At 42.6% G+C, this 27735-nt stretch overlaps 1 protein-coding gene across 6 annotated transcripts in view; it reads right to left on the bottom strand.

Annotated features, from left to right (window-relative positions):
• ELMO1 (engulfment and cell motility 1) overlaps window positions 1-27735 on the bottom strand; it is a 474721-nt gene that overhangs the window by 197534 nt on the left and 249452 nt on the right. For all 6 annotated transcript variants that reach the window (XM_019726329.3, XM_074341005.2, XM_019726327.3 and 3 more), the window contains one exon: window positions 19298-19406. In XM_019726329.3, the coding sequence (XP_019581888.1) occupies window positions 19298-19406 (109 nt within the window). The remainder of the gene's footprint in view (window positions 1-19297; window positions 19407-27735) is intronic.

Below are 27735 nucleotides of genomic sequence, written 5' to 3'. Positions count from 1 at the left end.
CTTTTTATGACCGTACTTTAGTGTGGTGAGCATGTCTGTCAAAGCACATGCAGTTGTGGGGACGTAAACACTGAGACACCCTTATCAGAGAGCAGCCGGGCAACAAGTATCTAGAACTTCAGGCTGTACATGACGAGTAATTTCACTTCTAGGAATTTATTCTAAGTAAAACATTAAAGATGAATGCAAGATTTATCTACAGAGGTAATCATCCATCCCCGAGGTGTTTATAATAGTAAAAATTATGAAAAAACTTCAACATATAAAAAAGGACATCTGTACCTAACTTATGATATAGCGACACAATGGAATGATATATAGTCATTAAAGATACATCTTTGAAGGGTATCTTAAGATATAGGGAGATGTTGTAGATATAATTTTGGGTAAAGAGAAAAAAACAGGCTTCTGATCCACGGAGGAAGTATGCTCCCACATTTTTTACATATGCATGTATATGCAAACATATGTACATAGACATATAATGTGAGGATACAAATATAGATTTAGTAGAGGACAGAAGGAAATACACCATGTGTAGCTGTTATCTTAGGGTGGCAGAATACAAAGTGATTTTAATTTTTTTCTTTAAACATTTCTCCCATTTTCTAAAATTTCAACAATGAATGTGCATTGTTTTTTAAATTTCATTTTTAATGTATTGATTTTATAATCTTAAAATATATATAAATCCATATATATGTGTGATATCATGCAGGTTTCATATGATTTTTTGGCAGAGAAATGGTAGAGAAAAATCAAAGGCAATTATTATGTGATCATCTATTTAAAAAATAAAAATCCCGATCCTCTCTAATACTTATAATAAAGGAATTTAGAAATAAAATATATAAATATCACCTGCCTGAACAGTAATGGAAATCAAAGGATTACTGTGGTGAACACAGCCTCACGATTCTTTTGTTTCTATCGAACCCTTCCCTCTTTGTTGAACAGCTTAAAAGGATGCTTGGAAATGCTGGTTATGTCTCTAAATAGTTTAATTCTTATGGCTGCACTTGTTCTAAAATAGAAGTGAATGAGGAACATAAAGGTCATTCCACGATTGACTTCTCGGTTATCGTCAGCAGATCAGCAGGGTCCCAGCACCTAGCACAGGTGTGGGATATCGTGGATGCTCAATAGACATTTGCTTAATAATTCTGTAAGCTGGGTTCTCAGGAGGAAGAGGCGACAAGTCAGGACTCATGTCTCCTTTGCTGACACATCTGCGCACTGCGCTTGGAGCCCAGTGGGTGCTCAACAGAAGCACACTGAATTCAGATAGTGGAGAGGGTCCCCAAAGGTTTTTGTGGCAACACCTTGGGCCACTGATGCTAGGTTATTAGAACAAAAGCACCTGTGGGAGGAAATGCCAAGCGGCCAAGGCACAGATGAGGTGGTCTGACCTGTTTAGGGGCCTCAAATGGGCCGTATCTAAGCACAGTGCAAGCTGGCTGCAGTAGTTAGTGTAGGGGTTTTGGTTTTTTCAATTTTTGTTTGTTTGAGTTGTATAGAATGTATGGTTAGAAAAGTAGACAGAGGCCAGACTAGGAAGCCTTTAAAGCCCAAACTCCTAGGCTTGAGTGGGAGTGAACCACTGTTCAACGATTTTCTTATTAGTCAGGACCTCCAAATTGCTTTCTCATGCCTTTGATTGTGTGTGAAGGGAGCCCAGGAGAAACGAAGAGCATGTATCATTTAATCAGGCATTTATGCTCGGGTTTTAGAGACAGGCTTTTACATAAATGGTAGCTGATGGCTTTCCATTTGGAATTACTTAAAACAGAATGTTCTCTTTCAGATACAATGCTGGTGAAACACTGAAGTATTCCAGAAACACAAAGGTGGTTGTAAAGCTCCCATCGTTTCCGACACAAAGGACTGACACTGTTTTTTCAAGATGTGTCTTGTAGCTCCCTCTTATATATACGTAGGAAATGTCACATTCACAATTCTCACTTTCCAATCTATACAGAAGCCCTTCTAAGAGGAACAAGCCTGGGAATGTGGGGATATCGCTAAGAACCAGCGGCAGTACCAAGAAAAGATATGTGAGCAGGAGTCATGCAGGAGATGTCTAAGATGGTGATTAGCCTCACCTGTATTACTGAGTGGCAGCAACTCACCCCTTAAGATAAACTCTGATAGGATGACATGTTTGAGTCAAAAAATGTGTAATGCATCCATTAATGTGAAAACAGACAATGCTCTATTGAGTAAGTAATTTCAAGGTGAATTGCCTTATGATGGGGTAGGGGAGGGGGGGTGCATTTAAACTTCTTCAGCTGTGACCTCCAACATGGAACACATTTTGTATTGAATCTCCGTATACATGCTGATGAATGTAAAACTGATCTAATGAAACACTTGTTTTTGCTATTTGGGGGAGCACTCTAAAAATTATCTTATCCCAAGTTTAAAAACACTATTCAAAATTCACTGAAGTGATTTTGTTACTCCTGATGAGTCAGTATTCGCAATTACTTCAAGAGAGTAATCCATTTGACTGCCTCCTTTCAGATATATTTGTTTTCCGATAAAATGCCTACAACTACATCTCACGAAATAGTCAAAGTTAGAAATCAAGTGACTCAAGGTCATGACTCAAGAGTGATATTTCAAAACAGCAGAAATCACGTTGTCATCTAAAGCATAAATGCAGACAACCACATGGCATAGGAACTGGTACAGTGTTTTAAAAGTCCAAGGGTCCCCTTCTTATTATCTCACCAGCATGGTGACTAATGTCCTAATAAAGGAGCAACATGGGTCCACAACCGGAGGGTTAGATTTGTTTGATTTTGGTTTTTTCGTTGTTGTTTTCATTTGTTTCCTTATCACCTGAAAACCCAACTCACTAGCCAGACAAAATAGCTCAGTAAGTGTCACCGTCTACAATCCTAACTTTTCCCCAAGGCCAGGAGCAGCAAAGAAACTTGGGCTCCACCTCACAAGAGATTGTCACATTGGTTACAATCTAGCAAAGCAGGGCTCACCTGCTGCATTCTGACCACCGTCTTACTGACAATGATACGTTGGCCTCACACCCCGACAGGCAGGTCCCAGGAGAACAGAGGGCAAACCTAGAGGGCCGGGTTCCCAGTGTTCCCTTCACAGGTTTGATGGTGACAGCCGATACCTGCTGAGCTCTTCCTGTGTGGCAGATACTGTGGCTAAGACCCATCCCCCTACCTGCCATCATCCCACATGGCATTGCTGGTCCTCACTGAGAGGCTTGATTCACTCCTAACTGCCTCAGTTATAGCGCCAGAGCCAACAGGTTCAACTCTGTCACAAAATTGTCTTCTACCCAGTTCTATATGACACCTGCTAGCTGCCTTCCATACAGTGCCTACAAGCTTCTCATTTCATTGGGTGGATGGACATTCTACAAGAATCTGGATGGAACTGATACTAATTACGAAGTAGATAGAGCTGGTGGGAGAAAGTGTCCAAAGACAGATTAAGTAAATATGTCATGTCCACATAGTGTGAGACGTGTCATGGTGGAAGGGTGCTGTCAGGGAGCGGGGGGCTGAAGACTGGGTCTGAGGTGGGGACACAAAGGACTGGAGGACGATGCTTTAGAATGCGGAGCCAGCGTGTGCAAAGGTCCAGAGGGAAAGGAAGTACTTCATGTTGCGATTTCTGGAGCGTCGGGGTGGTGAAAAGAAGTTTGGACTTTGCTTTTGAGAGAAAACAGGAGCCATCTCATTTAAATAAGTCACATTAAACAGATCTGACTCATGCTGTAGACAAAGCCCAGGTTGCAGGATGCAACAGGGATGGATTAGAGGAGGCAAGTGTGGAGGCAGTAACACGTGATCTGAGTTAGGGTGATGGCAGTGGAAACAGAAAACTCAGGAGACAGAAGAAGCCTTTAGTGGTGAAAAGGTACAAACTTCCAGTTATGAGGAATCCTGGCGACGTAATATACCGCCTGGTGGCTACAGTTAACAATACTGTATTGTATATTTGAAACTTGCTAAGAGAGTAGATCTCAAAAGTTCTCATCACACACATAAAAATTTGTAACTATGGGAGGTGAGAGATGTTAACTTACTGTAGTCTGGTAATAATTTTGCAATATATACATATACCAGCTTCCCTTCCCAAATTATTATGTTGTAAACCTATAACGGATATAATGTCATATGTCAATTATAGCTCAATTAAAAAAAAAAAAAAAGGAAACTTTGGGTGCTAACTTGACAGGCCTTGGCCGTGGCCTGGCTGTGGACATGAGGCTGTGACTGAAGACATCAAGTTGAGGGGGACACTTGGGGCGATGCTGACACCAGCGATCAGGAAAAGCAGCAACTTTGGGAGGAAGCTAGTTTTTCTTTTACTTTTTCTATACAGCAGGAGTTCAGTCTTCCACTACAGCTCACTGCCAGGGAGGAAATGGGATGGGACATCGAGAAACAGGAAGGCATCTCCTCCCCTCCTGGAAAAAGTGAAAGAAACGGACTTCGGGACCGTGAAGAGTCACAAATTTGGTTTGCTATTTTTTCCTTTTATTTTTTGTCACAAGGACTATCTATTCATTATTAAAAATATTGGAAGTATTATGCTTCTCTGTGAGAAGCTTGAAAAGCATAATTGGGGCCGACCTAGCTACAGGCCTGGCAAGAGCAGCTCTGAAGGCCCAAGGTACCTGCAGGAACCCATGAAAACGTTTTCATCTGGATTCGTTAGGGGTATGAATGTGGAATCACTATGTTGTACACCTGAAACTAATATAATGGTGTATGTTAACGATATTTCAATTTAAAAAAAGAAATAAACTGATTCTTTTATCTCCTCTGGGGGGGAAAATATATATATATATATATATATATATATATATATATATATATATATATATATATATATCTGAAATCCAACTATATTTCAGTATCTCTACTGCTAACACCCTAGTTCAAAACACCATTACCTCTCAATTTGCTCACTGCAGTGGAGTATTAACTTGCTCTCTCCTACAGTCTAATCCCAATGAATCAGCCAAACAAGTCCTTCAAACAGTAAGTCACATAACATCACACATGTGTTCAATCCATCCCACGGTTTCTTTCTTCCCTCAGGGTAAAAGCCAATCTGTTAGAAATGGCCCCCAGGGCCTGCAGAATGTCTCCGCCCTCCAATCCCTCTTATCTCCGGCTAGTCCTTCCCTGGTTTGCCCTGCTCCTGCCACCCTGGCCTCCTTGCTCTTCCTTTCCCATGCCGGACGCTCAGGACTCAGGGCCTTTATACTGCTGTTCCCTCTTTTGGGAAAACTCTTGTCCAGGTACTTTCTTGGCCCACTCCCTCACTTCATAATTTTGGTCAATGTCATCTTAGTGTGGCTACGTCAGGCATCCCCTCCTTTTCTGTCTGATTTTTCGCCATTGCATTTTTAACCACGTGAAATACTTTATTTGTTTATTGTCTGTTTTTCTCCAAGTAAAATATATGCTACTTAAGGGAAGGGAGGGTATTCTGCTTTATTTCACTGCTACTTGACATGCTAAGACGTTAAGGGTTTTTACTGAGCAAACGTTCATCCTGCTGCCCTTTATAGAAACAAACATTTGCAAACTATAACTATCTGTCAATGAGAGACCACATTTTGATACCACGCATACTATTTACATCTATAATCACAATATGACCACCTATGTGAGATAGCATTCTATTCAACGATGAGAAGCCTGAACAAACAGCAAAGGAATCAACTTATAAGGGAAAGAATTCTGAAACCACAGTAAGTGAAAAGAATCAGGTCACAAAGTAAGATGCACTATATTAGCTCATTTTTATAGTAAAAATGAATAGGAAATTTTGTTCAAGTGTATGCGTGAAGGTAATTCCCAAGGAAAAACAAACATTCTTTAAATGATCGAAACAGCCCAGGAGGCCTCACATGTGACGTTTCCTCAGATGACATGAATAAAATACAAAAGCAGCGGGATTAGTTCCGACTTGGACAAGTCTGGATGGGAAAATAAGTCTGTGCATTTCTGTAAGATTTTGTCTTATCTTATGGGCTCCAATAAAAAGCAATTTCTCAAACTATTAAATAGCCAATAAAACCCAAAGAGCCATTAGAGCTGTGCTTCTCGGGTGGGGACACATATGACTTGCAGACACGTTACGGAGCATTTGGACTAAGGCTTGTTTCTTTTTCCAAGTTTCAGGATGATTTAAACACTCCTGTTTCCAAGTCACGATGGGTGAGGCAGCTGCTTCTGCCCCGGACAGCCCCATTGCACCAAGGCTGGGGAAAAGGGCCACCAAACCCAGCCGGCAGGACACAGAGGTCGAAAAGACGGGGAAATCAGCTAAGCAGGGAAGAATGAAGTGAGAGGAATGTTTTTTTTTGTTGTTGTTGTTTTGTTTTTGCTATTTCCTTGATCTGTTCTGGCAAAATTAAGGTGTAATTCTTCTCAAAGGACTCTTTGTTTGCAATAAGGTTGACATTTCAAAGAATAAAATAATTCATTGTAGGGAAAGCACATTCAACTATATTTAATGTTCGTAAGATGAGAGGAGTCCCATCTGCCTGGGAGTAAATGAGTCCGCAGTGCATCCTGCGCGGTTGCCCAATCATGAGGAGCCCCTCCTAATCAGGTCTTCGGGCATTTCATGAATTCTCTTGCCCAGAATCCAGTACCGATCTGGGTTACACACATGTTTCTTAAGAACTGATGATGGCAAAATTCTGGTTAACGAACTTCCTGGTTATGGTCCCCACATTGGGTACATAGAAAGGATTCTGCGTAACGCAGCAGCTTTGGGGCTGGCGGCCACTTGGGCAATTATAGTGTTTTACAGCAGAAGAAACCGAGGACCACACAGGAGAAGAGGCTTGTCGAGAGCTGCTAGGTAGTGGAGTTAAAACCAGAATGGAGGTCTTCTAATGCCCAATCTGGAGCTTTGAGTACCCCCACAAAGCTACCCATTTCACCATGATCCAAATTACTATGGTGCAGGCGGTGGGGCTTCATAGAGATTCCCAAACTTAGGACGGGCCAGCCAGGCTGCCTGGGAAGGAACTGGAGAGTGTACTAAACCCGCTGCTTTCTGGATTCCATTGCAGGCATTTATATTTCACAGAAGCTATCCCGAGCGACTCTGATGCACAGCCAAGTTCAGGGATGACTGGCCTGGGTTATACAAGACAGACGAGCCAAGAAAGTGGCAGATTTCTATTCTTCAAAATGCAAGTCATCCTCCTTACTCACTCTATGAAAAAACAACATGGAAATGTGCAATTATAAAGCTTAAAATAGCTTCCTGGGGCGGGGCGGGAGAAATGATTCACACTTCAAAAGCTGCTCAGGCCACAGCTGGAATTTGTGCTTGTGGCCAAAACCCTCGGAAAGCCAAGTAGAGAGGAACCCCCCAGGGCTGTGCCCTGCTCCCTGGAGGCAGGGAGTGACCACTCCAGAGACACACAGGCAGCTGGCACTGGCCTGCCGGGCACCGACAGCTTGACTTCCTGGCCTGCAGCAGCCGCCATCCTAGGGGACCTGGCTCTTTTCAGGTCCTCGTTGATGGGTTCACCTGCTTGGACAGGAGGTATTTTCAGGGGGAGCAGTTTACTGACTATCTGTATCCTCACTGGAGTCCAAGCTCGAAACTGGTTCGTTAGCCCATTTCCAGTAGGCAGGGGGTGGGTCGGAAAAAAAGAAGCAAGCTGGGAGCTGTCTGGAGGCAGTTGGGGATATAATCAATTAGGAAGTCACACAGCTGTGTGTGTTCTGAAACAGAAGATTGAAAATAGGTATATATATATTTTTTTTTTGTTTGTGTGTTTTTTGTTTTGTTTTGTTTTGTTTTCCTTTTTGGGGAACATACTGTAGCGTTATTTTCTAATCCAAATTTGGACTCAGTAGGCCTTCTCACCAAATTACCCCGAGGATGAAGGTATGGGAATGAATTTGTATGTAATTCTTCACTTAATTTACAAGAGAAAAGGATGGCGTTTGAAGGGTTTCAGGGTAAAACACAAAGTCATAAAACATTTTGCAATGTCTGAAAATACATTTCTGGAACTGACCCTGAAGCAAACAGAAGGCTTACTCTATTCATACAATAAATACTTATTACATGCAGATTCCATGGAAAGCGCTGGATTAGAGACGAAGTCACCCCGAGCCTGACCCTCAAGGAGCTCACAGCATGTAAGGCAAACAGGGCATTTTAAAAAATGGAAGCAGGGGTCGATGGCATTGCACCGTCGTGAAGAATAAACAGCACAAAGGTTTCCCACAATAGTTAACTGCATCGGCGTGTGTCCCCACATCTCCCAGAGTCCCAGGTCCCTCATTGGTACACGGAGATGTTATCAAAGTTAACAGAGAATTCACCTCAGGGAATTGTCTGCCATATAGAAAGCATCTAATAAACGGCAGTGGTCGTTGTTGTGGATTTTTTGTTTTGTTGTTTTTTTTCCAATAAATTCTTTATGGTTATCTTTAAACCATCAAGTGGAGTTTGAACTTCAAATGCCTACGGCTGGGAGAGACTGCTGGCATCCACTACCTATGCTACTCCAACAACCAGGAAAATCTCTCCGTCTCAAGGGTTCAGGTTCAGGAGGAGAAGTTTGAATCGGCATCCTAGGGCTTTCTGCCGTCCCAACCACTGAGCTCTCCCTGAGGCAGGAAGCCGCTGCCTGCACCAGAGGGAAGTGTGCTCCAGACTAAAGCTGCGGGGATGCTTCTGGGGTGTTTTCGTTGGTTTGCTTTTGTTTTACTCACGAATATTTTAGTTTTGAAAACCTGACAGGTTAACATTTCGTCACCATTTCAGTGCAGTTAATCATCATCCTGATTTCTGTTGTTTTCATTCCTTTCTTTTTGTGATTTTTGTGATCCATTTTATTCTATTTGAATCTTCGAGCATTCTGCTTATACTTGCCCTCTAATGTCATGCTACCCTTCCAAAGTCATATTCTACTTTATAACATCCTAGGACCTTTGAGCTCATAGCCTGGTCCACCACAACCCTACAGTAAATGCTGGGGAGAGTGGTTACTGCTATGGGAAAAGAGTAGCCTGTAGGTACAAACCCCAGGGTGCAGAACTAGAGGAAAGTGGTTTTCACACTCTGCAGTTTTAGAGTGAGACTAGTAGCTTTCACACGAGATTGATTTTACAGATGAAGAGTGAAGATGTCATCCATGCAAATGGCCTCCTTCATCTACTGGGATCACGTGACTTTTATGTTTTTCTTTTTTTATGAAGCTTCTATTTATAAAAGCAGCTGTGTGCCCTGAAATCCACAGTCTCTTAGGTACATAACCACTGGGTTTTAGGAAAGCCACACCCCCAGTGCTGAAGAAGAACTGGGGGAGGTGGATGTGAGTTTCATCAACACACACTCCCTGACCTGCAGCGGGGAGACATCAGGTCTCAGCAAGCCCCATTCAGACCTCCATGGGGAGCAGGTGTTCTAACGAGGCTCCTGACACTGCTTCCGCCATGAGGTCTGGTCCTGCGCCACCTGCACTGTCCCTCCACACAGCTCTCCTGGGAAGTCTCTGGCTAGGCAGGGCTCCCGGCACCTTTTGCTCTCTCAGACAACAGGCCAGGGCTGGATCCCATTTAAAATCAGTTTTATTTATTTATTTTGATTTTTTCCTTTAAATTATTTTAACTTTTTTTCTGCCATAAAAAAACATACTTTTCACATTTTTATAACAATGCATGTGAATGTGTGGGGGGCATATGTGCGTGTGTAGGGTAAAAAAGAGAATGATAAAACAAATATGGCAGAATGTTAACACAATAGATGTAATTGGGGGAAAGAGATAGATAGATAGATAGATAGATAGATAGATAGATAGATAGATAGATAGATCTATATCTATATCTATCTATCTATTTATAGATATATTAGTGAGTTCTTTGGATTTTTGTGTGGAAAATGTTTCAAAAAAGGAAATATACTTCTATTTCCATTCATTTGCCATCACTCTTCTGTCTTTTTTCCTTACCAACATTCACCTCCCTATGTTTCCAAAGGAACTCTATAATGATCTGCGAGTTCCCATCCGAGGTCCCACTGGTATTCTAGAAAGAGACACAAGTCTGCACACGGACTCGGAGGAACTTGTATCTTTATCACAACACCAATGTTCTCCTACCAGGGATTGTTATCAAATAAATAAGCACAACTGTCTGGTGTTGTGCTTATTTATTTGAAACTTATATATTTTAGGAATGTCTTATCGTTTTCTCCACATAAATCCAAGACGTTTTCTGTTAAGATTATTCTGAAATAGGTTACATTTTTATTGCCCTTGCTAAAAAAGATTGCTTTTTATCCATTTTGTAATTACCTAATTACTGCTGACATATGAAAATGCTATTAAGTTTTATTTGTCCACTGTGTAACTGCTCTTCTAAATTACATTAATTGTAACAGCTTTTCCTTTGCTTCTTCAGGGATGTCTAGATACACAAGTTTTATTGTCTATAAGGTAAAATACTTTGTTTCTATCAATGAACTGTACTTCTATTTGCTTGTGTCATCCAGATCAAGGAGAAATAATAATGGTGAATATTAGCATCCTACATTAGTTCTCGTTTTTAATAGGAAAGCTGTGTTGCTATCACCATGTTAAATGCAGTGTTGGCTTGCTGCTTTACAGTAGCTTTAACAAACAGAATGAAGCTGATGCTATGTCTTATTCCATCGTCTTTAACAAAGGACATTAAATGTTATCAAATACTGGTTTAGCTTTAGTTGAGATCAGCATTTGGGTTCTCACCTCGAGTTTCTTCATGTGCGATGTACGCTGATCTGTTTTCTATCCCTGAACTCCTCGTGTCTCCCTGGGAAGCGAATCTTTGAGCCAAACCGAAGGTCCAGCAGTAGTGAACACAAAGGCACACACTTTGCAAACATTCACAATCCACTTATTTTATTTTTATTAGCCTTTGGTTTTTCCACTTATTTATTTTTGAATTCTCTTTATGATTTCCTATAAACCACTTCAACTTTTAGGGGAAACGTGGTCACAAATTTTTAATATATATATATATATATATATATATATATATATATATATATATATATATATATATATATAACAAATAAATGGTAGAACAACAGAGGCACACATGACGTGCTATAGGAGTTCACAGGAGCGTATGCTGGAGGGAGCAAGCTAGCCAAGCAGACCTGATGTTTGAGATGGACCTACAGGTCTGTAGGGCAGAAGGAGAAGACACTGGGCATCTATGTTCTTTTAACAAGTCTGTGTCTCTCTCCATGAGGAAGGTGGGCAAATCTACTGGCTCCCCCCTCCATCTATAACCTAAGAGACAACAAGAACGGATGCTATGTATTATATCATCTCAGAAATAATGTAAAAAGGAGCAAGTCCTTAAAACCTGTAAGTGTAAATTATTTTCATTCATTTATAATTGAGATGTGCTTGATATATTCTCCTTTTAACCACCAAGCCAATTTCTCTCAGCAATCACCTGCTGTGGAGATCAGCATGGCTCTATGATTTCAGAAGTACCTGTAAGTACTGCCTTCTGAAACCCCCGCAAACACCACAGAACTTCAAATTCTGAAGACAGCCCCTAAGAGCACAGAAAGGGTAAGCTTTGCTATGAGATATATCTCAGTGTCTCTATTTCTCTGCATATCTGTGTTAGCACTTCCTTCCCGAATGAGCATTTTACAGTTAACAAAACACTTTAATCTACATTTTCTCATCGGATTCTCAGACGAGGCTCATGATGATGATGATACTATCCCCAAGTTACAGATGAGAGAATAAGGAACAAGATGGCGAGCGGTGTTGACAAAAGTCCCTTACATCCATTACGCCTAGGGCTTCTGATTCTGAATACAAGCCTCTTACAAGAAGTCCTCCTGTCTTGTGATGACACTACTGGAAATCCTGGTATCAGTTTTACAATTATTCTAAACAACCACTCTCAGATAAATTTTGTGCTCTCTGCTATGGCATTTTTAATTTGGGCCAAATGGACATAACTTTCTAAAGCCAGGCTCACACCTTGAACATTTAATTTAATTTGTTTTGTTTTTGTTATTGCTGTTTTATTTTTACTTGAAACTTAAGGTTGAAGTAGAATATGAAAGTAAAAAGAGAATATGAACATTCAAGACAAAGTCAAGCTCCAAGAGGCTTCAACTTTTCCATGAAGCATGGGTGTAAGCTAGTATTAGGAGAAAAAGAGAAAACGCCCGTAAGAGGTTTAATTGTTAAAAGTGAAATTTTCTCGAGTTTCCTTTCGCCAGAATGTGCTAAGAATGAAAGTGATGGATGGTACTTCTCAAAATATGAAAACACCAATGTCCCAGAGTTAAGCGTCTGCTCTAATTGTTGGATTCCAAAGAGTCCTTCAGATAGCTCACATGTTATTTTTACTTGCTAAAGCAAAGGTGTCTGGGTGATGAATTGCACAAGGTGCTTCACTCAGCACCACTGGGGTGTTGTAATAAATATTGCCACTGACAGACAAAGTAAGGAAATGCTGAACATTTTTGCAATGTGTGATACAGATTTCGTTCTTGTTTTTTAAAACAGAGAAGTAGCTATTAAATTTTAACCTAATTATATATATGCTCAAATAGGTGAAGATGGCAAAATTGTTTCAGAGAACTATGAAGGCATGAATCACAAATGTATGTTCATTTTGCCCTTCAAAGTACACTTGAGAATAACCCACACACACAAAAAAGCATAATTGAAGAAGTGGAAATATCCATTTGCTAAAAGGAAAGGAAAGTAGTGGAGCTCTAGCATCTTAGTGATGAAAAATGAAATACATTATAATAAAACCTCAATTTTCATTTTTCTGCAACCTTTGATATTGCTACATTAAAAGAAATACTAGTGCATTTCCTCAACTCCCAATAAAGGCGAAACGACAGAGGGCTACAATCTGACTTCAATTTGTTATAGTTTTCGACAGCAGTAAGGACAATGCAGAAAAGAATTTTTAAAGTAAAAGGACTGAATTAAGGGTTTTGAAGTAGGTATTGTCTCTTATCTTAACAAACCTCAATTTTCTTCAGCTATCTACCATCCTATGACCATATCCTTAGGGAAGGCTGGTTTCACCTTCAGTCTAAGGAGCAGCTAATGACTGGTCTGACCATCAGAAGGTCCCACTCCCCTCATCATTGACTGGGTTACACACAGGCTCAGGCCACAGTGTTAGTCGATGAAACATGAGAGAAACTCTGCTGACCGGCTTTTGGAAACATTTCCACACATAGAAGAGACTCACTGGAAGAGACAGGCTCTTGTTCCTCTGGACCACGTGATGGTGGCCACCATTTTGCCACCAGCCTAAGGACATATTTGGTACTTCAAGGATGGCAGAGCCAAATGATGAAAAAATCCTGGGTCCTGATGACATCACCGAACAGTTAACCAGCCCTAGGACCTTCTCAAATCTGCAATAATGACATTCGATAAATGTTCTTCTTCCATTGGCATTTTGAGTTGGGATTTCTATCACCTGCAGCTGAAAGCCCCCTGACAGAGGCACTATCTGGGCCAGGACGCGCATGAGTGAGATAAGCTTATCCTCGTCCCTGACCCCTGACAGTAACATGCTCCAATTCTAGAACTTTATGCCCAAGACTGAGACATTTCTTCTTATTAATGATATTCTTTTCTTGGCACCCACTGCCTGGTGGAGTCCAAATCCTCTGCACTGCAAACTGTCATAATCTGACTCTTGCCTCCCCTGCCAGCATCAGCTCCGTTTGCTTGTTTTCTCAAGCCTTTTGCTTTAGCCACATTGAAGTAGAACCCTCTGACCCTCCTTGTCTTTTCACCTACACTTCTCACTGCCTGGAATTTTCAACAGCCACTGCCCACCATATACATGGTGTGCCTGCCTGGCTGTTATTCTTCTCTGCATCTTTGTGATTCCACAAACTCAAGGATCTCTTCTGGGTCACATCTTCCAAGACTCTCCCTTCCTCAGCCTGCCCAGCTCCCCATGGAGGAATAGAACTGAACACTGCCTCTTACTGACATTACTCTAACTTAAAGGCAAATGGCAAAATGTTTTGTAATCACTTGTTTCTGTGAAGGACTCTCCTGTTAGAATAGGAGCTGCTTGAGGACGAGGGTGTGTCCTAAGTCTGTGTCATGAAGGATTAGCTCGTGACTTATGGAGAGGAAACCCTATAGTTATGGAATAAATGAACGAATGAGAGACCAAATGAAATATCCTAGCCTTACCTAACATTGGAATGTAACTGGGTTATATTCTACCCAAAAAAGTAAGTAATGAACCTCTTTGTAACAGAAACCAAGCTTTCCATGCATCGCTCAACAACTTATTGCTTTGAGGACAGAACTACAATAAGGAAAACAACAGTAACCAATGTTTAGCCCTGTTAGGTTCTTCATGAGGATTCCATATTTATAACAAGTATCTGTGGGTTTGTCTGCGCTTTGTCTCTCTTCTGTAAAGGTGCCACCCTCTGTCCCCCCTCCCCACCCCCCGAGAATATACCTGTTCCTTTGAACACTTGCTCTTCCCTCTACTTCAATCTTATTCCTCTAATTGGGGCTTCCAGTTATAAACCCCAGGCCATTAGGATCTGTGACCATATCCCGGTCTATAAATATTCTTCTTTGTGATTTTTAAAAATTGAAACTAACGGAAAACAAATGCCTTGCTCTTTAAAGCGCCTCATGGAGAAAGCAGACTGAGAAGAATAATTTTAGTGGGCATGTAAAGAAGCAAGGACATTGGTCCTGGTTCAGCAGACACTTCAAGCAGAGCACGGTCTCTCCGTGGCTTAACCTACAGTTTGCTGATGGAAAGAGAGACGCCAGCACTTGCAAAAAAACAAAAGCGAAATAAAACAAACAAAAAAGCTATCCATCTTCCAACTAAAGCAATATCCATGATCTCATTTAATCTTCCTAACAATTATGTATAGTACTGTCTTTATTTTATAGATAAGGACCCAGAAGCTCAGAACTGAGAAGTATGTCCGAGGCATCCAATTAGCTGAACGGTGATTTAAAGATGGGTCCTCCAGAGGCCAAAATGCAAGCGCTGGACTTCCCTGCCTCTTTCTACACTGTTCTCGGGCGCCCTGGACACCAGTTTGGCTCAGTGGCCCTAGACAACATGTAGGAAGTGCAAGTCTTCTCTTCATTAATAAACATAGATGCAAATGATCTTGATTAACTCCTGGGGATGGTACAGGCTTCAGTTAAATAACCTTGATCAAGTGGTCTGAGAATACAAATAGGCATTATTTTCTATACCTCACTATTAAACACTGGCCTCTTGCAATGTCAATAATTAGGAAGCAAAAAAAAGGGGGCTTTAAAAAATGTAATCTAAAAAAACCTGCATACATATGTGGCATCAGTCATTTAATTAAACACTAATATGTTTGCTTCAAACAGCAAAATGTAATTGGTAATTCAGAAGTAAGTTTCCTCAAAAGACTTGAAGTTAAAGCAAAAGACAAAGCATTCCTAGATTGTTCTGCTTTTCTGTATGTCCTTTTTTCCCATCAGCTAAATTTTTCACTGGGTGTGTCTTTGGTCTCAGCACTTGCTTATAGATCTAACATCTCCCAGGTCGATTATGAACACACGCCCGAGAAGAACCATCAACTTGGAAATGGAGAAAAGTAGACACATATGGTCCAAGAGATGATGGATTTGTTTGTGAAACTAATTTTCTCAGAAGAAAAATAGACATCTCCTTCAATATAAGGGTGCACTCAGATTTGTTTTTCATATTAGTAACTTATTTAATATGGCAACGGGCAAGATGCAATCCATTAAAAAGCAATTTTCCTCTTACCACAGGGCGTTTCATCATTCGATGTCTAGCACCCAGTCAGAACGTAGCAATCCTTTAATATTTCATGAACAGAAAACAACTCATCTGGGCTTGTTGACTTCAGAAACATGGGATCTTTTATTAGTCTTGCAAAATGTCCAGAACGGCCTTTGCAGTGGATCAACCTAAAAACTTCAACTATCAAAACACTGGAAAAATTTGGCTTTAGGCCAGATTATGGGCAGATATAAAATGACTTATAACTAACAGGAAAAAGTATCAGTCCCAACTCGTTGTTTCGCTTTCTGACCGGAAGCTTTGGGAACAAGGACTATATCTGGTTCACCTTTGTACCTACAATGTCAATCATAGGCCCTGGCACATTGTAAGTAATCAAAAGATTTTTATTGAACAAATGAATACATGCATTTGTCATCTTAGAAGAAGGGAAGCTGCCATGAGTATGTCAGGCCTTAGCTGTACAAGCCCTGCCTCGCTGTAGGGACCGGGCCTGACTAGGTACTGAGCGAGTTGTGGCAGAATGTTGGGAACGGTCTTTCCAGCAGAGGGTAGGATATGGAATAATCTACAGTCCAAGAATAGCATCTGGGGTACCCTCAGGGATCCCTGAGGTATTTGCCTTCATCTGCACTGTTATGTCAGCCCACGGAACCTGGCTTGACTACCGGGTCATCAAAAATCTGGGGTGCTGCTCTACACCAGCCAGCAGTCAGCCCCTGTTCTATACCCAACACATGCCCCCGCCCCCACTCCCACCTCAACTCCCAAAGCACAGAACTAACTAACATTTACCTGAGAGGCACTGTCTTCTCAGACTTTGCCACCACGGTTCCCCTCTACCCACCAGGTGGGGCCCCATGGATCCACGTTTATCCTGCCCTCACATTGCCTGGAATTTGGCCATCTTTTTCAAGTTAGTCCCCTTGGGTTAACTATTATCTGTTCCCAGGATACTCCTTTCACTCCTATGACAGCAATTTCAGCCAGTGAGGTTACCTGTGATCAGGCCAACATGGATACAATTACAGTCCCGCGCCACTTACCAACAGGGAGGTAGTCTGAGAAATGTCCTGTTAGGCAGTTCTGTTGTTGTGAGAACATCACAGAGCACACTTACACAGTCCTAGGTGGCATAGCCTCCTGCACAGCTAGGCTACATGGCAGAACCTACTGCTCCCAGGCTATAGGCCTGCACAGCATCTTACTACACAGAACAACACAAGGTTAGAGCAAGCAGATGAGAGAATGACGCAATCAAGAGACATGGTAAACACCACACGTATGAGGCTGCTGCCAGCTTAACACAACATACTGTATGTTAGAGTAAACATATAAACCAGTAATACAGTCATTTGTTATCATTATCAGGTATTATATACTGCACATAACTGTAGGTGCTATACTTTTATACGACTGGCAGCCCAATAGGTTTGTTTACACCAGCATCACCACAAACACGTGGGTACTGTGTTGCATTATGTACATTATAATGGCTACAACATCACTAGGCCATGGGAATGTTTCAGCTCCATTATAATCTCATGAGACCACCATCATACATGCAATCGTCATGGACCAAAACATTGTCATGCAATGCATGACTATACTGAAATTGTCACTCACCCCAAACACTACCAATCTGTTTCTGCAAACACGTGGGGATGTAAGAGCACAGTGAAGTTTGTATGATACCCGAGGACACAAACGTGGTAAGTGGCGGAGATAGAACCCAAATCCCCTTTATCCCCAACATTCTTCTTGTCCTCCACCATTTGTCTGCTGTGTTAACCTTTAGCAGGATAGATGCATGTCCATTGGGCAGACAAGAGCAGGAAGCTGGATATGGCAGTCAAAGCACAAGAGTATACACCTCCATGCTGCCAGCAAGATGACAGCTGATAGCCAAAGCTAGCCCTTGGGGGAGACGGAACTTGGGGAGGAGCAAGACAGGGCATTGAGGGGCAATAACCTGGATGCAAGAAGCGTCAGCCAAGGAGGTCAGGGCAGTGCCCCAGTTTCTGAAAATCTTAGATGGTTTGCCATGCATTTTAGTAAGTGACTTTCTATAGTTGCCCCATAACATTGAGATGAACATGAAATAGTCACAGTCATCAGACGGAGGAATTCAGTAGGATTTGCTTGATTCAGGACGTTGAGCCTTCAGCTCAATACACAATAAGCTGTGCAGCACACATAAATCTCAACGAGTTACTCTAATGAGGAGCAGGAAGCAGAACTCACATCAAGGATCCAAGTAAATGAAAATGTTCACACTGGTTATCAGTGAACCCGAGTAGATTGACACAGAAATCTCTCAGGTCAGGCGGCTACTCCACTTGTGCAAAAGTGCCTGAATTTCGGCTCAAAAGTAATGAACTTTCCTGGCAGTTCCATGTCAACTCCAGCTTCCTTCCCCCACCCACCCACACGGGAGGATGATAACGTCTGTTTTTGTTACTGAAACAGGCACAGCGTCTTAGCTTTTTCCTTACTAAGTTCTGAATTTTCTAGTTTACGTTAGTGATACCATAGTCAGTTCTACCCTGTACACAAAACATAACCCCCTTTCCAATTTAATCATTGGATCTCTTCCCATTAATCATTTCAGAACATTTTTCTGTAAACTCTAAAGCATGTGACTGAATATTTATGCTCCCACCATAACGCCAAACACCCAACATTTCTCAGGTGCAGTCCTCTCTGGTGCCCACGTTATTAAGCCTACAAGGAAAGATTTATACGTGTGTCAGCTCTATCGATGTCGGAGGGAATGAAAGCAGCCGCTCTAAGGAAGGTCATCCTTGACCGTGATTGTGGACAAGGTTCAATCAGGTTCACTCCAACAGGTTAAAGCCAAATTACGCCAAGGAGCAGAAGGCAACAAAATTATCATGCCCTCATTTTCCGGGTGTCTTCTCTGAAATTTTGTAATATAAGTAAGAAAAAGAGCAGTAGACATATCTCTGACCATATGTGTCATGATCAGCTACCTATCTTCTTCAACAATGCCTTCCTTCTTAGAGAAAGCATTTTAAACAAGTGAGATACTGGGAGCAAGAGATGTCATTAAGGTATTCAGTTTTTTTCTTGATAGAGAAAAATTGTTTCAAAAGAAAGAGAAGAAAATGACCTATTGGTAGGTTAAAAACTTGAATTATAAAAAAAGAAAAGAAAGAAATCCACAGATCTTTTTCCTTAGTGCAAGGCTGTTTTAAGACATACTCATTTTTCTAATATTTGGAATTCAGTCACAGTCCCTGCCAATTTTTCCATTCTTGTGGGTTTTAATAACATTTATTCCCAGAGCATACATGCAGAAATATCTATGCTGGAAACCTGAGCCAATGAGCGTTCGGTCCACGTGACACCCATGCCCAGCTCTCAGCACCTTGGGATTCTTCATGGAATCCCAACTCTGGGAGCTGGTCTCTGCCCAGCTTTACACCCACGTGGGAAACAAGTGTACTTACGCAGCTCGCCCACTTTCAAGATCTCGCACAGCATCTTGGTCAGCTCTATGCTACTGCGGCCAAAGGGACATTCGTGCTTATCTTCTCGGCTACTGTTCTCAAGCACGACCTGTAAACAGGAACGAGAACAGGTCACCAAGGGAAGTGAGCTCACATAAAACATCAAAGACACTGACACAGAGAAAATCGATCCTCTCCAAACCACCAAACTCAAGCCCTAGGGGCCAGGACAAAATTGTCCTCTCAGTATATTCTCAGTAGATAGAATCTCAAATCTTACATGTGCCAAATATCCTAGATGCTTCTTAGACCCTGTAAGAGGACATTTTGCTTGTTGGTGTCCACTTAGTTGACTGAACTACAGAGATGCCTTTGCAGAGAATTTTTTCAAAACAGTACAATAAAGCATTTTTAATGTAAGTGACAAAATTACTCCTGTCCTCCCGTCGTGTCTTCCCTTTCCTGGGAAAAGCAACCCTCTGTGACTTCAACTCCTGCATTTTAACCACATAGTTCCCACAGAGGTTTCCCTGTTCTTACGAGATTTCACCCCTGGCCTTAGTTGACTGAACTACACCTAAAGGACATGGGACACAAACTGGACCAACCAGAGTCCTCCCCTGAGCCTTATCATAGGAAAAGGGAAAAACTGGCCCAACTATGCTGACAGCACCTAAGGGACATGAGTTCAGGGGCTACCTGAAGGTAAGACTGCAATAAAAAGAAAGAGAGAAAAAAGAAAGGAAGGGAGCCAAAATGCAAAGAAAAACAGCGAGAAGAGGCCGTGGGAGCACTGGGGGCACGTGAGTGGCTGGTCCCACTTGTTCCTGTAACAAACCTGCTTCCCTATCCTTAAAGTCTGTTTGTCCAACCCTTCCTCTGAACACCCTTTGGTCCCTCAATAAATTCTGCTCTTTCCTTAAGGTAGTTTGAGATATTCCTGGGACAACTAAGGGAGCCAGCCATTCTATCCATGGATTAAACAAAAGGAAAACAAAACGACACAACTCTACTTTAAAGTCACTAAACTTCAAATTCTTATGTCGACAAGAGGAATAACCAGCTTTTCCGTCCCTGACGCCACCTCCGACTTCCCCCGTGAACTGTTTGCTACCTCCTCAAAAAATTAACTGGTAGAGTAACAGGGAAGCTGGGGAGGAGAGTTTAGATAACCAGGTGGCTGCTGGGACTCACAGGAGAAGAAGGAGCTGCCGTGTCGAGGTGTGTGAGGAAGAGCTGGCCAGGTAGAGGCAGCACCGACAGAGCCCCTGCGGTGAGCAGGGTGTGTTTCGGGCAGGCCAGCACGCTGCCTGGTGGGCAGTGGGCAGGGGTCTGCACGGCCACATTTTGGGGTCCAGGACACAGAGGGAGGCAGAGCAAGGCAGAGGAGCCTCCGGGGAAGGTCAGCCACCACCCCAGGGCTGTGCGGGGTGTCATTCAAGACCCTGAGAAGCTAACCGTTAGGTTTAGATGGGGGAGTGACGTGACCCGATTGGTTTTGAAAACATGTTTGGTTGTGGGGAGTGGGCAGTGGGGAGTAAGCAAGAAAGCACAGTCCTTCTGTAGGTCCTGGGCAGTGCCCCTGACAGACACCAGGGAAGCTCAGGCTGGGCTGCACAGTCACTCGGCTCATGGGAAGTGATCGAACAGGCAGAGAGGCCGGAGGGAATGACGAAACAAGGAGAAGGCTTTCAGAAAAGAGAGGTGGAAAAATATTTAGAAGGAGAGAAGAAAAGGGGAAGGAGGAAAAGTAAATCAAAGGGGTTCCAAAAAGTGAAGTAATGTGAAAAAGAGGGTGAATTATTTCAAACCAAAGGAGTAGGATTTTAATAAAAACGTGCTCCGATTATTTTCTGCATAAACACCGTAACAATAACACACACGCATACACACAGAGTATTGTAAGCCTTGACAGTCCCCAATAACAAATCAACCGTTTCCCGGGGACGTTCCTTCTAGCATCGCACTGCTACCTAGCCATAACACAACGTAAATCGTTTGCGTACTCAATCTCCTCGTCCACGACGCATCACGGGCCGTTTTCGCTGCCCTTATGATGATCACTTTATCACCCTCATGATTGTCCACCAAGGCAATGAACCATCCTGTGTTGTGGGACTTTTCACGTTTGTCGCGTGTGCTCTCGTACGTAATTACACACCGAATATCATCATGAACGTAACCTTTACCATCCTTGGGATTTATGGTAAAAATTCTTCCTTGCAGTCTCTTTAGGAAACATAGGCTTTGGGTGGGTTGTTTTCTTTGACAAAAGCTGTACATAACTGCAACTCAATCCCTGCTCCTAGCAAGCATGGAACAGCCCCTGCGGGGGCCCTGGAAGTCCCATGCCCTCTTCAAGGTCTCTTCTGGACGAGGTGCCTGAGCACAAAGTCTCAATTGACTGAGCCTGAATCACCATCCTCCTTTTAGGAAAATCTTTTCTGGTTCTAACCAGGAATTTCAATTCAGGAAAGCAGGATGGAAGGACAAGTAAATTCCTGCCGATGTATCAGGGAATCCTTATTTTTCTTTTACAAAGTGTGTCTCTGAGACAACCATAATATGTCTCCAGGAGCAAATCTGAATATCCCGGTGATGGGGAAAAGAACGGACAAAACAGAGCGAGAAGAAGACAAAACATCAAGAAAGACACAAGACAGGTAGTTTTCAGCCAGCTGCCAGCTCCCAGCGAGGACATTCCCCAGCATTTCACATTAGCATTCTATTAACATTTCATGAGCACATCAATATTTAATGAGGATGTGATCTGCATACACTATAGGTAGAATTACTGCAGCCAATAAAATGTTCCAGAATTATTTCCAAGGCAGTTTATTAGCAGGCACTAAATTAAGGAGTAATTTAAGTAATCAATATGTAAATCAGCTTGGAGAAGCCCTACTCTTTTATTCTTTAATGCACCATCCATCTTATCATATTTACCCACCGAAAGAAAAGTAAACCCTTCTTCTTGACTCATCTCTTTAGACAAGGTAGACACAAAACTTTAAAGTTACCTGTACGGGTTTTCAGGTCAACATTGTGACAGGAATATTTTAGAAAAGACTGTGATGGTGCATGTTCCTAGTTAGATATTACTATGAGATATAATTCTTAAACTGGACGGTGGCTTTTTAAAAATTTAACACACTGATATATCTATATTCAATTCCAACATTCTGGTATTAACCATGTTCACCTAAGACGTTTTGAAAAGTTTCATTGAGAAATATCAAGGCATATTTTTCATCTTTATTTTTTCCTCGCTCTTCAGCTTTAGGAGCAAACATAATGAAACAGAAACCACGATGGATGGAATACTAAAACTTATTATCACTCATCTTACAACATGTTATACAGCACAAGAAGTTGCAAGCGTCTGCATGTTTTATAAAATAAAACACAGAATATTTTTGCAACATTCAGTATAACACATTTTATAAAATACTTTATAGTTTACAGGGTGCATTTACACGAGTTCTATCAACTGACCCCCAAAAAGTCCACATGATTGATAAGGCACGTATTATTATTATTATTCTCTTCAAAATGCTGAAATAAAAGGAAGAGGTGACTTGCTTAGACCATAGAGCTAACCTATGTCAGTCCTGGCATTCAATTTTTAAGGTCTTCCATTTCCAAATCTCTTCCCGCCATGCTGTAGCTTACAGATTGCTTTCACATACTTATTGCCTTAAAACTCAATGGATTTCATGTCTAAAGAGACTAAGAGAACTTTGATGAATGTCCTCTAGCTCACCGAAGCAGGTCTATAAATCCCAGCCCCTCCTGGACAAAGGTATAAGGTCCTCTCTTATCTCATTTATCCCTGAAGAAGGGTACCGATCTTTCAGCGCAAGTGACCAAAGCTGCTGTGGCGTGTCCCCGCAGGCTGTCTTTCCATAAATGTCAAATTCCCCTCTGGATGGTCTGTGTTTCTGCACCTTCTTCTCCAGTGGTACAGATCAGGAACCTATTTGGCTTGGGTGTGACCATTAGATGCTGAGTACAAGGCCAGCCATGCTCTAGCACTGCCCCTTCTCTGACTCCTGGGACCACCCTTGCCATCTCAGCCTCAGCATCCTGTTACTGGCTTATATCCCGCTGGCTGTCCCTGACACACTTTCCTCACACTTTCTGTTGAGCTATCCACATCTGGGGCAAGTCCAGTCCTTTCTGCTTCCCCTTAGCCAGCCCTGGAGCCTCGAGGGCCTATTCCATCACCTCTCATCTATGCTACTTGTGACTCCAATGGAGGGTCACACAAAGCAGAGTGGTCTCCTCACAGGCCACCAAGGACAGTGTGCAACCTTGTACCGTGTTCTCTCCAAAGAGAAGGGATTGTCCGTCTTGCCCTAATCCTGACACAAAGCCGCTACAGGAAGCATCGATGATGTAAAGAGCCAGGGCAAAACTAGTGTACGATTGCACAAAGCAGTCCATGTCTTTGTGAGAGGTACTAACATTCCATAAAGCCCACTTTATAGGACGGCTGTGGATCTTAAGTCACGACACAAAGGCCAAGCGCCTGGAACAGACTCGCCGGGTTGGCGTCTATCATCTTCGTATTGCCCTCCCCCTTCCTATTCCTGTGTGGCCCTTGTTCACCACTTCATACAACACTTTTACCAGCCACTAAAGCAAAACCATGACTACGGTGAAGATGGCTCTCTGACAACTGGTTTCGGGGGATATATGACTGTAAGCCAGAGGCTCGCCCATTGTTTTAGTGCGAGAAGCATATAAATAGAGTAGTGTTGCCATCGACTTACACCAGAAATGCAAGACAGAAAGTCGCCTGGGCTCATATTCCAGCAGGAATCTTCCACAGGAACACACGGGGCTACGGGCACGGAGAACGAGCTGGGGCCCCATGACCGAAGAACAAGTCATGGCCGGGTGGTCTGGGTGGTAAGTCCAATACGAGCAGTTACAGCCACCCCTGGACACCCATCCTCAGAGTCTTGTCAACCTCACAAGCTCTGCTGAAACCCGTCTCCTGACCCACTTGAGGAAATGCCAGTCTTCTCCCATGGTCAATCAACAAATAAATAAAATGTCTTATTTGCCTCTATGACGTCCTCTCCACACACATACAACACAGGAGAGTGTGGCATGAATAACAGACTCATGGAACACCCCAGAATGAAGCCTTAGTCCTTCGATCCCATCACCAAGACCCAGACCTCTTCTGAAGTCCAAGTGTAAGCCCAGCTTGAGGTCCTTTCACAGAGACTTCGGGGCCAGAGGGAGTCACTCCTCCTGGGTTCCCCATCAGTACAAATGCTAATGGTGATTTCCCAGAGCCCAGAGAGAAGCATTAGAATGAATACTAAGCTGCCTCAAGGGGGCTGCCCAAGAGCTTAATTGCAATCATGAATTTTGAGCAAGTTCATAAAATCAAACAACCGTGCCAAAGCCCTAATATGATGATTTTAAATGTGCAGAGGACAAAGAACATTGCAATTATAGAAAGCATGCCAAGCAGGAAAACAAACCGGAACACAGCAGAACACAAGGCTGCCAGGCCACCTGGTCCACCACCCCCGTTTTACAGATAAGGGAAGGGAGCCCCAAAGTAAAGAAACCTAAAAGAGATAGCTTTAAAGATGCAGAGAAGGGAGCAGAGAAAGGTAAGGAGCAGCTAATATTAATTGAGAGCATTTATTGCCCAGGCCTCATTCTAAGCGTTTTCACGGAGTGTCTCATTTAAGGAACACATACTACCACACGACAGACACACTGCACCCTCCCACTTTACAGATGGAAAAACTGATGCAAAGAGAGGCTGTATCATTAGCCCCAGCTCATGTAGCACAGAAGTAAATAGAGTCAGTACAGGAATTTAGATGCCCGACTCTCAAGCTCAGGTTCTTGGTTACTGATTCCTGCCAAAACACACTACGCCTATTCCTACTGGAAAAAAGTAAGAGTGAGACAGTAATAAACCTTTGATAAGGGTATTCCTTGATATGGTAACAGCAAGTCGATAGTGCTGTGGCTCGAGACTGAGATGATTTTCCAGGATCTACACAAAAATGGAGAGAGGAATACCTCCCCAGGAAGGGTTGCAACGATTAAATGGAAAAAAAAAAAGAAAAAAGGAGGTAAAGATCTCTGAGTGCTTGAGACATCTCAAACACTCAGTGATGAAGACAATTGGTCTACTATGGCTACAATAATTACATGACCTCTTGTCCCGGGTGCTACCATTTGCTTTACTGACATATTTTTATAGCTCTAGGTAAAAACTGCTGGGGAAAAAAAAACAACACAAAAAAAACACACAACAGAAAACGATACACAACTGCTACAGAGATTATTCATCTCGTTCTTTGGCAAAGTAAGGACTCAGGTGGGATAAATAGTATTGCTGACATGAGATGGATTTCTCAGATTCTTCTGGTATCTCTTCAGAACAGCGGCTCTCCAACTTGAGTGGACATCAGCGTCTGCCTCGTTTGGAATGTTTATTAAACACAGACTGCTGGCCTGCTCCCCCAAAGTTTGACTCAGCAGGTCTGCAGTGGAACTTAAAAAAATACACAAGCAAGTAAACCAAACCCTAAATTCTTTTGAGGCACTGGGGTAACTGAGGGAGGGGGTACTAGCAAAGCATTTCAGAGAACATTTCAAAGTTATTTTTAGTAGCATTCTCTTAAAAGAAGACAAAAATGCTCCATCCACACACCTTCCCTGGTCCTTAACTGGTCATGTAGAGAGAGGCTGCTGCCTGTGGTGTGTCCAGGGCTGAAGAGCCAGGCCTCAAGTCCTTTGAACAGGGTCAATGACACCATGACGTGGAGACATAAAGACTGAGTTCAGCGTGTGACCAGGAAAAAGAACACCCAGAACAGTGTGCAAAAACTGAAAGACCTGCTTTCAAGGGCACAAGAACAATGCATCCCAGGAAAGAGACAAAAAGGGTGTATGAGGGGTCAGGATGGTGAAGAAAAAAAAAAAAACCAAAGTAGAAAGCATATACAGAGAGCAGAGATAAATAACAATTTGGACAAATGAGAAGAATGGTATAAAACCCAGCTAATGAGGTGAAATCTTTCCAGAATAAAATTAGGCAATTACACATACAGAGACATAATAAAAGCCATAAATATCAAATGGCAAGGAATTGACTGGGTAATGGTGTAGTAATTAAAGCCTGGAGGTTCATAATAGACCTCGGATAGAACATGAATCAACCAAAAGGAAACGCTGCCTGCACTTTGATATACTAGTGCGACAAAAAAGCAGGACGTGTGAGACAAACACCGAACAACCACGGCCATACTCTGCTGCAAACATCCACCCCACACCCCTCAAGTAGTAAGTTGGGTAACACGAGAGGGGAAAGGACTAAACAGCGGCAGGGATGACTTATATTTGTGCCCGTACAGCGACCCTGATGTCACTGCATCAGAGAAACTGGGCTCAAAGAGGTCCTCTCTGTGCCAGCCCATGTGTTGCTGGGCCCAAGGCTGGTCCAGGTGTGGCAGGCACTTATACACATTACTACAGGCTTGGAGAGGTAACGTCTTGTTTATTTAAAGTCGTGGTTCTCTAACTTGAACTTGCATGAGAATCATCTGGAAGCTTATTGAAACAGAGACTGCTGGGCCCACCCCCAGAGTTATGGCTCAGTTGGTCTGGGGCAGGCCCAGGAATCTGCATTTCTAAGTTTCCAGGTAATGTGGATGCTGCTAGTTTGGGACCACATGCCACAAACCGCTGACTGAAATTTCTGCCATACTTATTCTCCCAGTTTCCACCACTAGCAAACCTCCTGTTTTTAAAGACATGGAGAGCAATGAGAGTAGATGGAAGAAGAAATAAATCTAATTTTGGTGTTATTTTTCTGTGACTAATAAAAACATCATTAGTAAGAGTTAAAATTCATGGAGAGAGAACAGATTGGTGGTTGCCTGGGGCTGGAGGCGGGGTGTGGGGAGCAACTGTTTAATGAGCACGGGGTTTCCTTTTGGGGTGATGAGAATGTCTTGGAACCAGACAGAGGTGGTGTTTCTACAACACTGTGAATGTACTAAATGTTGCTGAATAGTTCACTTTGAAATGGTAATTTTATGTTATGTGACTTTGACCTCCATTAAAAATAGAGAGAATACACATGGCGTGATTACCATGCAAATTCTCAAGGGTTTTAACTCGCCTGGTCCTCACAAGCCACCAAGACAGAACAGATTACAGACGAAGAAACCGCGCCTTGGAGCTTGCGTCACACGCCTGCTTGTCTCGCGGTTCAAATGGGACACGCCGGCATCCTGACTTCACAGCAAGCCTCACGACTTCTACACTGTGGCTGGAACTGTTTCTTGGGTGGCATGGAACGTTTCTATTTCCAAGCCAGGGTTTAGGGCTGACCAGATAGGGGCACTGGAGGGGATGGATCAGAAATGGCCGAGGAGGCTAGTCGTACAGGA

Source organism: Rhinolophus sinicus, chromosome 4, assembly GCF_057876585.1.
Source record: "Rhinolophus sinicus isolate RSI-liver-muscle chromosome 4, RSI-T2T, whole genome shotgun sequence".
Taxonomy (NCBI): domain Eukaryota; kingdom Metazoa; phylum Chordata; class Mammalia; order Chiroptera; family Rhinolophidae; genus Rhinolophus; species Rhinolophus sinicus.
This window is presented reverse-complemented; position numbering and strand designations above follow the sequence as displayed.